Source organism: Phyllostomus discolor, chromosome 8 (assembly GCF_004126475.2).
Source record: "Phyllostomus discolor isolate MPI-MPIP mPhyDis1 chromosome 8, mPhyDis1.pri.v3, whole genome shotgun sequence".
Taxonomy (NCBI): Eukaryota; Metazoa; Chordata; class Mammalia; order Chiroptera; family Phyllostomidae; genus Phyllostomus; species Phyllostomus discolor.
In genome coordinates, this window is record NC_040910.2 from 43,556,797 (window position 1) to 43,569,956 (window position 13,160).

Here is a 13,160-nt window from a genome sequence, read left to right on the forward strand (position 1 = left end):
AGCCCAAGCTGGCCAAGAGACCTGGTTTGGGGAGGTTAACTTGTTAACTTGAGTGACCAGGAGAGAGCAGCTCCCACCCCAGTCTCCAAAACTCAACCTGGTTCAGAGGGGCCACCTCATGGGTTTGAGGCTACAGAGAGCAGAGATGAGAATCCTCATACTGTGGGCAAGCCCCTGGACCTAGCTGACTGTTGGGCTTTGCAGTTCATTCATTCACTGAACAAACATCTATCCAGTCCCTGCTGTATGTTAGAAATCAACTACATTCACTCACAATTCTGACACCAAACATGTAGGGGTTTTCATATCATGCAAGTCTCTGTGAGCACCAGCGGGTATCCTACAGTTCAATTCTGATGCTAACTACCCAGGGTTCGTGTCAGAAGCCACAGGTTTGAGGGCTCAGTCCCACAGGACAGCCCTTGTTTCAGATGCCCGTCATGAGTGTTGGGTGCCCAGGTGAGATGCACTTCCATCTGAGTTGGCTACAGAACCTGGGAGTTCCCACTTTCCTCCTTCCGTTCAGGTTTGATAATGAGAATGACTCACAGAACTCAGGAAAACACTTTATGCACTATCAAGTTTGTTATAAAGGATATAGCTCAGGAAGGGGCAGATGGAAGAGATACACAGGGCAAGGTATGGGGCAGGGGCTGTGGAATTTCCATGCCCTCTCTGGGCACACCGCCCTCCCAGCGCCTAAGTGTGTCCCCTAACCCCGAAGCTCTTCCGTTGCTTAGGCCCGCAGGCATGTCCAACCTTTTGGTGTCTCAGCCACACTGGAAGAATTGTCTTGGGCCAAACATGAAATACATTACAACATGTAATCACAAAACAAGCTCATAATGTTTTAAGTAAATTTACGATTTTGCATTGGGCCACATCCATAGCCATCCAGGGCCACACACAGCCCGTGGGCCACAGGTTGGACACCCCTAGTTTTCATGGAGGTCTCATTACATAAGCACGATTGATTAAATCACTGGCCATCGCTGATTGACTCTATCTCCAGCGCCTCCCGGTCCCCCGGTCAGGGCACTGGACTGACGGTGCCAACACTCTAATCACTGTGAGGTCTTCCTGGAGACCAACTCCCATCCTGAAGCTACCCACACCCTCCACACCCCACCCTAGTCCTCTTACTAGCTCGTAAAAGACACTTGGCACTCCAGAGATAACATGGATTTTAAGAGACGTGTGCCAGGAACCAGAGACAAAGACCAAGTTTTGCTTTTGTTTTAAGGTTTTATTTATTTTTAGAGAGAGGGGAAGGGAGGGAGAAAGAAATGGAGAGAAACATACATCGGTTGCCTCTTGCAGGCCCCAACAAGGGACCTGGCACACAACCCAGGCATGTGCCCTGACTGGAATCGAACTGGTGATGTTTTGGTACAAAGGCTGGCTGGCGCTCCATCTACTGAGCCACACCAGCCAGGGTAAGACGAGTATTTTTTTGGTGTATCAGACAGGCCCAGAGCTATGTGTGTGGTGGTGAAATATCTAAAAATCCCTGCCTTTAAGGAGCCAATGCTAGTTGGAAGGTGACCCTTGTTTAAGTTAAATGAATAAATGATACAGCATTTTACACTCTAGGGGCAAAGGGAAGGAGGGCATTGGGGTGGGGGGAGACATCAGAAATGCCAGGACAGGGGTTGCAGCACTAAAGTAGTAAACAGGGTTGGGGGTGGGGGAGGCGATGAGAAGATGAGATTTTGGAAACAACTGTACTTGAACAATAAAAAATGTGAACAAATTTAAAATTAAAAATAACTTAAAAAATTAAAAAAAAGATGGAATTTGTGGAAAGCCGTGAAAGAGGGAGTAAGCAAGGGGAGCTTTGTGAGCACCTGGGATAACAGGATCCCAGGCAGAGGAAATAGCCAATGCAAAGGCCCTGAGGCAGGGGCCTGGTGTGTTCAAATAGCAGCAAGGTCAGTGTGACTGGAGCAAAGCAAGTGTAGGTGGCAGGTGGGAAGAGGTGAGGGCAGGGAGGTGACAGCTCAGATCATGCAGTACCTTGCAGACCACCAGAACTTTGGCATTTCCCCCCAGTCAGGTGGGAGCCAGGGAAGGTTCTGGGCAGAGGGACCCTGACCAGACTGGGTTGCTCACAGGTGCCCTCTGGCTGCTGGAGGGGACAGACCTTCCTAGGAGGATGAGTTGGGGCAACATTATCCTCTCTGCCCTCCACGCAGAGGAACTTTCCAGGGTCAAAGCAGTGGTTTTGAGTTCTAGCTAGACACAGCTGCAGGCCTGAGCCTCCCTGGCCTTGCCCGCCCGGGATCTGCTGCATCAGGCATGGCCCTTGACCATCTGCTTGGCTGGGACTCAACTGCCCTCTTCCTGGAAATCTCATTTCACTAATGGAAATAAAAGAACAACTGCCTCTGGACACAATGGCTTTATTATTATCATTTTCTTGTGGAGAAAAGTGCACGTCTCTCCAAGTGGACATCAAAGAATTGCCTATGCAGGAGAACCACATCCAGGGTGGAAATGGGCAGGTTTTGAGCTTGCTCTGTAGTGTTTGGGATTGTGGGGGAGAAGCCAGTTAGCGGAATTAGCATTTCAACGCTGAGACCAAATTTCACCCTTGACTTGTTTTTCTAAATTGAACAGGAGAGAAAGACACAGGAGTATAGTCCCCTGAGAGCAAAAAAAGAGAAAGAACCACAGCGATCCTGGCACTTTCCCACCGAACTGCTTGTGAAAAGGCAGGTTCTAAAAGCAAACGGGTGGAAGGGAGAGCACCCACGCAGGGCCCAGCTTCGGGCAAAGCACCAGATGCCGGGCTCTCTGGAGTCGGAAGGTGGTTTTCCCACAGCCTTTGGTTTAATTTTTGTTTGCAAACCCACAAACCTCCCTCCCCCAGTGACCCCCGAGGACATCGGTTTCTGTGCCCCAGGGACTGTCTTCAGTTAAACTTGCCCCCGAACATCATATAATAAAAACTTGCATTATTTTTAGCAGAAACAAAAAATAACATTACTCTCCTACGTTATTCCTAGTCTTGAGAGAACCCAGAGGCAGCTGTCTTGGTGCCTACTTGAAACTGAATTGTTGAGAAATCTTGTGTAAACAGAAAGCTCAGGCAGAGTCAGGTACAAGATACAGCCAAACCACCCGGGAGGTGACAGGAGGCTTGCCCGCCCCTCAGATAACAGCTCTCGGACCCACTGTCTTTTCTGACAGCAGCTTAGGGAAAATGGACTGGCCACCTTGACAGGCCACGGTGCATCTTAAGAAGACTTTTAGCTAACTTGATTTCACTTTTATGTTAAAGCAACTAACACATTTCACTCCCACCCCAAACATTCAGGTCCTCTCACTTTGTGTACGTCCAGGAACTGGACCGCTTCATCAGTCCTCTACTTTGTTGGCGAGTGAAGACATCCTCACTCTGAAACTCTACAGGCAGACAGACCCTGGTAGGGGGTAAAGAGGACCCCCTGGAAATAGATTCAATCTAGAGCTCCTATAAAGGTGAGAGCTATACTAAACTTCAACCAGGCCTTCTCCAGGCCCCCAAGGAAGAGGCTGCAATCTTTAAGGCTACGGGAGGTCCTTTCGCCAGCAGGGCCTGGGAGGGTACAACCGGGAACACAAACTATCTGTCGAGGCTGCTCACAGTGTCTGTCATGTAACGGGGGTCAGTGTTCCAGGGCAGCAAGGCGTCGTGCCGCTGGAGTTTGGCCTTCGGTGGATGGGAAGGGCCACTGAGCTGCGCGGCATGTGTGTGAGGATGGGAGGTCCCCAAACTGCACAGAACCCCAGCAGGAGCCCCGGGCAGCTGGGAAGCCAAGCCTCAACCAGGGAGGCGGATCCCAGCCCATCCCCCATCCCCAGCCTGCCACTCCCAAGCTGTATCATGAAGTGCAAGTGGCAGCAACAATTTCACAACCCTACCCTCTTGCTCTTCTGGTTCAAACCCAAAACATTCCTTAGAGCGACTCCTCCATCAACAAAAAGCGTCCCATCGCTGGGCCCCACCGATGACATGGCTCAGGAAGCGGACTCGGGGTCTTCACCAGTCCTCGAGTGAAAGGAGCCCAAGTCCTCCCATCAGAAGGTCACCAGCGAGGGCAGACTATGGGAGCCTTGCTCAATTTCCTTCGCTGGCAGGATGTAAGATGGGGAAAGACCTTGCTTAAAACACCACCAGCCCTTGGGAGGCAGGTTTGGGCCAGAGGGCTGGGGCTCTGAAGTTAACTCTTGGCAAAAAGTGCTGAGCAGTCAGGCCAGAGGCTACGTGAGTCTCCTCCTGGCCTCGCAGGGTACGTAATTCCACAACTCTGTCCCGGATCAGCGACACTGACACCGTGGATAAGACAAAACAGTGGCAGGGTCATGGGTGCTGTGGAATCCTGGGGAAACTCAAAAGGCACTTCTGGGGTCCCTGAAGTCAGGGGGACTCTCACTCCCTATCCCTTCACAACAGGTAAAGCTGCTTTAATACTGTTTTCACAGGCAGAGGATCTGCAGGCTAGAAGGGGAGGGTCTGCCAGGGCCTAAGTCGCCTCCCCACCTTGGAACCTTGGGATCAGAGGAGGTTTGTGGGCAGGCACGGGACCAGAGCAGGGGACCCTGAGCAAGGAGCCATCTTCCACATCTCCAAGGATGAACTCTTGAGAACCCACATGGCATGAGGAAGAAGGCAAACCATCTCTAGTCAGCCAGTGAACTCCGGGCAATGCCGACAGAGTGCTGTGGACAATGGCTCTGACCCAGAAGGCACTGTGGGAGCCCCAGAGGCTGCCCATGTGCCCGCACTGAAATGCCTGAAAAGCCATAAGCTTGTGCACATCAACATCCCCAGACCCTGACTCTAAGGCGGAGCCCCCAGGGTCTGGAGCTTGTGCCAGAGCTGCTTGGACAGGTTGGCGGCTATGGTGAGAAAATGAGCCATGCGGGGAGGGGGGCAGCCGACAGCTGACAAGAGGGAAGGGGGAACCCTGAGCTTTGAAACAGCCCTTGTGGCCCATGCCTCAGTCACATTCCCTGCCGAAGGGGTGGGTGAGAGCTGGGGACATCTCTAGCAGCTGCAGCTGCTGGGCTGCGGAGATGGGGCATCCCCCAAGGTCTGGCCTTTCCCATTGCTGCCTGGGCTGGAGCTGGCTTCCAGGGACTCATTCATCTTCTCACAGATGATGTCCACCAGGCGCTCGAAGACCTGCTTCACGTTGATGTTCTCCTTTGCACTGGCCTCGAAGAATTCAAAACCTGGAGGGGCATAGGTGGGGACACCTGTGAGACCCTGGGGCGTATAGCCTGGGCTGTGGTATCATCCAAATCTGGGTTCTGAGCCCAGTTCTGCCTGTTATGCAGCTGTGGGACCTTGGCTGGGTGCCTTAATCTCTCTGATCCTCAGTTTGCTTGTCTGTAAAATGGGAATCATGCAGATAAAAACCTGTGACAGCAGCCCTGCTCTGAACTACCCTAAGAATCTCTTTGTCCCAAGGTAGTGGCTGCAAGAAAGACTGTAGGTAGTAACATTCTGGTGCCAAGGGCAGGGGTGCCCATGGGTGGTGGCAGCTTACCTTCCACCCAATTGTATTGCACAGGAAGGTGCAATGAGGGTGCCCACAAAGCTAGGTGTTTATGCAGACTTTTGAAATGTTCTGGAAAATGCACTCAAGACCAAATAAAACAGCTGAAGACTGGCCTCAGCCTGGGGCGCTATCAGTGCACAGTCTGTTACGCAGACAATGGCGGGTTTCCCAGTGTTTGTGGAGAGTGTGTGAGGCGTGGTTCCTGGCCTACAGAATGCACAAAAAAATGGTAATAATAACAGTGATGATGATAAAGAGTGTTTATCAGGCACTTTTCTAAGTGCTTTACATAAATAAACACCTTTAATGATGCTCTCAGGCTCCTCCTGTTGTAACCCATTTTACAGATGAGGAAACCGAGGCACAAAAAGGGAAAGCCAATCATCTAAATTGACACAGGTAATGTGGCAGGAACAGGATTCATGCCCAGGCTGCCGTGCTTAAACAACAACAGTTAATAAATACTCGATAAACATTTTAAATACAAATAAATAATAATAAATATTCCTTCTGTACCACGTTGGGTCTTGGCTGGCTGACCCCTTCTGGGGAGGGGGGTAAGTGGCAACGTTGAGTACATTCTTAGTGACACCATACCTTGTCTGCCTTCCCAAAGGTGGGAGGTGGAGCAAATGCTTTGAGGACTTGCCCACAGTCCCTCAAAAAGAGGTCAGTCAACTTGAAAATAAGGGATGATCCTTTCTGCACCCCTAAAAGGTTGGTTAAGGTTCTGCCTGTGGGGAGCTGTCCCTGAAAGGCCCCCATTGTGTCCTCACCAGCCATACCCACCAAGGAGGGCCAGAAGTCAGGCAAACACCCTCCATATGACACACAGGGCAGGGCAAATGGGCCTCTACCCCGGCACTCATCAGGCTGCACTATAAAAATGTAACTCTAATCAAATGGTTAGATGTGCAATTATCCGTTTCCCACCTGTCTCTGCTACTAGTCCACCAGCTCCATGGGGACAGGATTTCTGTCAGTCTTGTCCTCTCTGCAGCCCATGCCTGGCATGGAGCAGGCGCTAGGGACCTACTTGTCCAGCGATTGGATGGATGGATGGATGAATGACAGAGGCTGGGCACAAATTCAGATGTTCTATTCCGAACATGGCGATCATCAGCGGCACCCCACTGTCTTCTGGGATAAGTCTGCTATCCTTAACATGTGTGGCTCTGCCTCAAACAATCTGAGTCCTTTTTTTAAACACATACTTTTTTTCTCATCATAAATATTTCCTAGAGAAGCTAGAAACTGCTGAAAAATATTTAAAAAAATATAAAAGCTATTTGTAATTTCATCACCTAGAAACAATTACTATTGGTGTTTGTGATATTTAGCTTTCTACTTTTTAAAAATACAAATACAGCCCTGGCTGGAGTGGCTCAGCAGATTGAGCACCGACCTGCGAACCAAAGAGGCACCATGGTTCAATTCCCAGTCAGGGCACAGGTCTGGGTTGCAGGCGGGTCCCCAGTGAGGGGCACTCGAGAGGCAACTGCACATTGATGTTTCTCTCCCTGTCTTTCTCCCTCCCCTCCTCTCTGTCTAAAAACAAACAAATAAATAAATAAATAAACTCTTTTAAGAAAATAAAATACAAATACAAATACACAATTGTTGGATTTGGGTTTGTAGGTGTAGGGGTGTGTGAACGTGTCCTGTGTGTGTGTTTTTATTACTTTTTTTTTACAAATTGAGATCAAATTCCATTTCTTGCTTTGTACGCTGGTATTTTAAACTTAATGACAGACTAGAAATCTTCCCTCAACCCAGTCACTAGATGTTCTCTGAAAAAAGGTGTGGGCCCTGAACAAGTGCCCCAGCCCACGACTGCACTACAGCTGATTTCACCAGTTCCGGGCAAAGCGGGGATCCAGGCAGCCTAGCACACCTGGAAACGGCACCCAGGCTGAGGTTCCCAGGGAACACGAGGGATGGGGCGCAGGTTAAATGGCACCATGAGGGAGCAGAGAGCCAAACCTCAAATGGAAGACAACAAAGATTCAGTTTCTCCAACAAACTGACGGCAAGAAAAAAGAGAAGGGGGATGTTATAGTCCAGAGGTCCTTGGACTTTTTCTGTAAAGGACCAGACAGTAAATATTTGAGGCTCTGTGGGCCATACAGTGCTTAGAATTTTACATGCAGTCGTCAACAATGGCTCCCAATGATGCCAGCTAACACTTAGATGCAACCTACGCATGTGCCAGACTCTGTTACAATTGCTTCACGTGTCGTAACTCGTTTAATCCTCATGACAACCCAGTGAGGCGGGGCTGGTAGAGCTCCATCTGACACACAGGTAAGTGAGGACCCGGAGAGCTGGAGTCACCAATAAACACAAGATCACAACGTGATCTAGAAATAATATGAGTTAATGTTCAACTGAAGCCAGCATCTGCCTATTCAAGCTTTCTAACAGCCCTAGAAGAAGACACTGTTTCACCTGTTTCCTTGGTGGAGAAATGGAAGCCCAGAGAGGGGGGTAATGTGCCTGAGGTCACACAGCAGTGGGTTGCAGACTGGGATTCTAGCTGAGTCTGGTTCTTAACATGTCCTACCCTACAGTAGTCATGCCACTTCCTGTAAAGAAAGTCGTGGATAGCCTAGATTATTAGAACGCTCCAGGACAAGATTTGCACTGAGCTTAAATTTTGAATTATAAGTCATTCACCCGATTCAAGATAAATAGGCCCTGATTGGTGTTGCCCAGTACATTGAGCGCCAGCCTGTGAACCAAAATGTCGCTGGTTAAATTCCCAGTCAGGGCACATGTCTGGGTTGATGGCCAGGTCCCCAGTTGGCTGTGTGAGAGAGGCAACTGACATTGTACATTTATGTTTCTCTTCTTCTCTTTCTTCCTCCCTTCCTCTTTCTCTAAGAGTAAATAAATAAAATCCTTTTTAAAAAAGCTCAGGCTGGTGTGGCTCAGTGGACTGAGTGCCAGCCTGTGAGCCAAAAGGTCGCTGGTTCGACTCCCAAGGCACATGCCTGGGTTGCGGGCCAGGTCCCCAATAAGGGGCACAGAAGAGGCAACCACACATTGATGTTTCTCTGTCTTTCTCTCTCAATTCCCCTCTGCCTAAAAATAAATAAAATCTTTAAAAATAAATAAATAAATGGAAAAACCCCCCTTCCATCCTGGTTTCTAGCTACCCAGTTCTTAGACACACAGGTCACCAAGGTTACTAGATCCTTCTGTATCCTTCCAGAGTTCCTTTAGGCAAACAGAAGTATACATTCTTATTCTCATCCTTTTTACACTAATGCAGGTGTTGGCAACTTCAAGATGCAGGCCAAAGCTGGCCCATTGCCTAATTTTGTAAAAGTCTTCCTGGCAGTCACACTCACCCACCGATGTACGACAGTACGTGGCTGTCAGGCAGCCATGCCTGCTTTCAGGCAGAGTCGAATAGTTGCGACAGAGATCCTACAACCAAAAACATTTCCTGTCTGACTCTTTAAGCAAATGTTTGCTGACACCTGCCTGAACTGAAGGAAGCAGCCATACCCACTATTCTGCATCTTGCTTTTCCCACTTAACCATGTAAGCCAGAAATCTTGCCACAGCGGAACATAAAGAACTCCCTTCTTTTTCATGGGTGCACAGTAGTGTACTACGTGAGTGTACTTCATATTTTGTTGCTTCCTCCACTGTGAGACATCTGGGAGGTTGCAAAGGTTTCCCCCCGCTACTAATAGCACTGCAACCTGACATAATTGCCGCTTCCCACATGGGTGAAGATGTTTGTGGGATAAATTTCTGAGTCTGGGTTCCCTGGGCAGCAGTCAGGGAAGGGGGATCTGTGGGTGAGTCCCCCGGGATTAAATGGAGAAAGTGGCACACATGGGGGCATTTTGCTGGGCAGCTCCTTGAAGAGTAAAGGGTTGGAGACTGTGGTTGGACCTGGGAGCTGAGCATGGGGATGGGCACTAACCAAGGTCATTGGCGAGCCTCTGGCCATCCTCTGCAAGCACAACACGCTCATCCTCCAGGTCACATTTGTTCCCCACGAGGATGACCTGGGCGTTGTCCCAGGAGTAGGTCTTGATCTGTGTGGCCCTGTGGAGTTGAGGGCTGTTAGTCCAGAGGGCTGGGTCAGGGAAGAGAGCAGAGATCAGGGGAGCAGTGGTTGGCAAGCACTCACCAGTCTTGCACAGCAGTGAATGACTCCTGGTTGGCAACGTCATACATGAGCAGGAAGCCCATGGCTCCGCGGTAGTAGGCTGTGGTGATCGTACGGTACCGTTCCTGTCCTGCCGTGTCCTGGGGAAACAGGGGGGTCAGACGACTAGAAGCCACCCTCTTCCCCACCGCGCCCCTGTAGGGCCACGTGCTAACAGCCCCTGTCTGATGGGAGACTTCGCCCTGCCCTTGAGGAATTCCCAACGTTAGGGCTCAGCGCCTCTGACAGACTTATAAGCCCCTTTGACCTCATCTCCAAGAACCAACTTAATGACTACCAACTGGAGCCATGTGGGCCAGATACCCTGGTGCTCATTACCATACTTACCAAAGTTGCTTTGGGGGCCAGAGAGTGGCTCTGACACCCAGCAGGCTCAATGGGGGCCTCTGTGCTCACACCTGAGATGGTACCCAAACCCCTCTTCCACTAGACACTAGGACTTTTGATTCCCCCTCATACCTCACAGGGCAGGGCATTATCCCCTTGCCCTGACAAATTCCCCTCATAGACAAAACTCCCTGATTCTTCACACCTGCCCAATGGCCCTCCCTGACTCTGGGCTACTCTCTCTCACCTGGGACCCCTTCCTATAGACCTACACCCTCCCATGGATGTCCCTGGAGGAACCCCAGGCCCTCCCCAGTGGCAGGCCCAGGGACAGCTGCCTGGCCCACCCATATCTGCAGCTTGATCCTCTTGTTGTGGCGGTAGACAGTCTTGACCTTAAAGTCAATGCCCACGGTGCTGACAAAGGCGGGTGAGAAGGAGTCATCTGCGTAGCGGAACAAGAAGGACGTCTTGCCCACGCTGCTGTTGCCAATGAGCAGGAGCTTGAACATGTAGTCAAAGTTCTGGTCTGCGGCATCACGCGGGCCAGTGTGGGGGTCTCCCGCTGATGCCATCCTGGCAGGAAGCCTCTTGAGGGGGAGGCCAGGAGCCCTGCAGGGAAATAAAAGACAAGTAATGGCTCCAGTGTGTACACCAGACCCGGGTTCAAACCCTGGTTCTGCTACTTGGAGGCCAAGTGACCTGTATGCATCACTTATTCTTCCCAGGACTCAGTGTCCTCCTCTGGAAAATGGGGGTGTTTGGCCAAAGAAAGGGCCCAGGCTGGGGGAGCATATGGGGTGCCTCTTCTGGCTGCTGAGGAACCAGACCCTGTGGAAGGTACAGGTGTGGACTTTGCCCCCTGGTGAGCAGCCAGGGCAGAGCTGGGGGAAGGGGGCCTACCAACTGGGTAGAGCCCTCCCTTGCAGCCTGAGTGTTGACTTTGGCAGCTGTCGGCCGCTACCAGGGTGCCTGCTCTACCCCCACCCATGCCAAGTTTAACCCCTTCCCTGATCCCCACAGGGAGAGGATTTCGGGGATTGAGCCCAGGTATAAGCCTAGCTCTGCCCCCAAATGGGTACTGCCACCTTCTGTTTATCAAATGGGTAGGGCCATCGTTCTCCGTGCAGCTGACTCAGTCCAGCCCCAGCCCACGGACAGCAGGCTGATGATCCTCAAACAGAAGGAAACCACCCCAGCCACCTAATAATCAAGAACCCCACCACCAGGACCACCACACCCCTCCACCCCCGATCCTCTTTCCTGGCAATGTATCCCCACAGCTGGGCTGCGTTGTCTGGGCCCAAAACACCCCTCAGCCTTCATGGCCTCCCTAGACCTCAGTTTCCCCAGCTGTCTATGGCTGCTCCGGAAGCCACACAGGGAGGTTCCAGAAGACCTGAGTGAATGGAGGACACACCCTCAGAGGAAACCCTGGCAAGGCTCTTTCTCAATTGCCTGTGGGGCTTTTTTCCATTTTAAAGGAGGACACAACCGGCCCCCCTTTCCTGCCCAGCCCTCAGCCCCACCCCGTGTTCCGGGAGAACGAGTTTGCGGGGAAGACCTAAGACAGGAAGCCTTTCCCCTAGCTGGACAGGGTTCCCAGGCTGGGGCTCCGCCTCATCCCCATCCCACCTGTCAGCCGGTCCCATCTCTTTCTGACAATCTGCCCATCCACCCTCACTCCCGGCACTCTATAAGGGTCCTGGGGTTTGGTCCTGTCCCTCTTTGCTGGATTCGGAGCACCCCACCAGTGCAGGAGAGCTCAGGAGCTTCCTCCCATCGCCATATGGTCCCATCTCAAGTTCCCAGCTGGGCTCTCGGCCCCGCCCGCGCTCCATTAACGTTCCTGATGAGTCCAGCTGGGTGGGGGCGAGGGAAGAGGCGTCCCCAGCCGCCCGTCTTTGTTCCCCCGGGGACCTCCCCCAACCCTCTGTGCCCCCAGACCTGCTAGGACGCGGAGGTGAGGGGCTGGACGGGCTCCCTCCGAGGGTGGTCACTTCGCGTGGGGTCGTTGCCTGCGGGGTTTTCGCTTCCGAACTCGCTGTGGCCTGCCCTCGGCCCCGACCACGACCCCGACCCCGCAGCCAAAGCCACCGCTGGTGCTAGCGGCGGCCACCCGGATCCCGAGCGGTCTCCGCCCAGACCGGGGAGGAGGGGCAGCTCCCGAGGGAGGGCAGGGCGGGGCCGAGCCCGGGGCGGAGCTCGTAGAAAGTGGGGGTAGGGCCTGGAAGCAGCCCCGAACGTGTAGTGGTCTGGAGCTCACTCCGCACAAACTACCTGTACAGCTCCTACTATGCGCAGAACAGTTGAGAGCGCGGATTCTGCGGTCAGGTTCGAATCCCAGCTCCACCGCTTACTAGCCCTGTGACTTTGGACAAGTTACTTAAAAACCTCTCTGAGGCCTTGGCTGGGTTGCTCAATTGGTTAGAACGGTGTCGGGATATGCAAAGGGTGCAGGTTCCATTGCGATCAGTGTACATATACAAGAATCAACCAACTAGTACATAAAAAAGTGGAACAGCCCTGGCTAGTGTAGCTCAGTGGATTGACCAAGGGCTACCAACCTAAGGGTCGCCAGTTCGATTCTCCGCCAGGGCACATGCCTGGGTTGCGGGCCAGTAGGGGGCGTGCAAGAGGCAACCATGCACTGATGTTTCTCTCCCTCTTTCTTCCTTCCTTCTTCTCTTATCTATAAATAAATAAATCTTTTTAAAAAAGTGGAATGGATCAATGTTTTTTTCTTTCTCCCTCCCCTGCTCTCTCTTAAAACAAATAAACAAACAAAATCTCTCTGGGCCTCACTTTCTGTTAGTCAATTGGTTGAGTAACAAGAGTCTCCACCTTACAGGGTGTGTGCAGGTTCTGGTCTGAATTACTGTTTGTAAATTGCAGTGCCTGACCCTAATGTGGGCTAGATCCCCTAGCCAAATACTCTTAAGGGCCCTGGGAATTAATTCCGTTTTTACAGATAAGGGAATTGAGTCTCAGAGAGGGGCAGCCCCTTCACTGAAATCACAGAGAGAGAAAATTTGGCACATCTTGCCCCAGCTGAGGTCCTAGAGTTTTCTTTATGCTAGGAGAGGATCTGTCAT

General features: G+C 51.6%; 1 protein-coding gene across 2 annotated transcripts; it reads right to left on the bottom strand.

The window, feature by feature from the left end:
- Positions 1 to 1,775: 1,775 nt before the first annotated feature.
- Positions 1,776 to 12,216, bottom strand: RAB3D (RAB3D, member RAS oncogene family). 2 transcript variants are annotated; one of them, XM_028521560.2, is made up of 5 exons: positions 12,013 to 12,216; positions 10,413 to 10,677; positions 9,700 to 9,818; positions 9,490 to 9,614; positions 1,776 to 5,220 (listed from the first exon to the last, which is right to left on the bottom strand). In XM_028521560.2, exons 2-5 carry the CDS (start codon positions 10,638 to 10,640, stop codon positions 5,033 to 5,035), a joined length of 660 nt encoding a protein of 219 aa, XP_028377361.1. In that variant the 5' UTR covers positions 10,641 to 10,677; positions 12,013 to 12,216; the 3' UTR covers positions 1,776 to 5,032. The 2 variants fall into 2 exon arrangements, with proteins under 2 accessions (XP_028377361.1, XP_035890256.1); XM_036034363.1 differs by having other exon boundaries at positions 12,066 to 12,209.
- Positions 12,217 to 13,160: the final 944 nt, after the last annotated feature.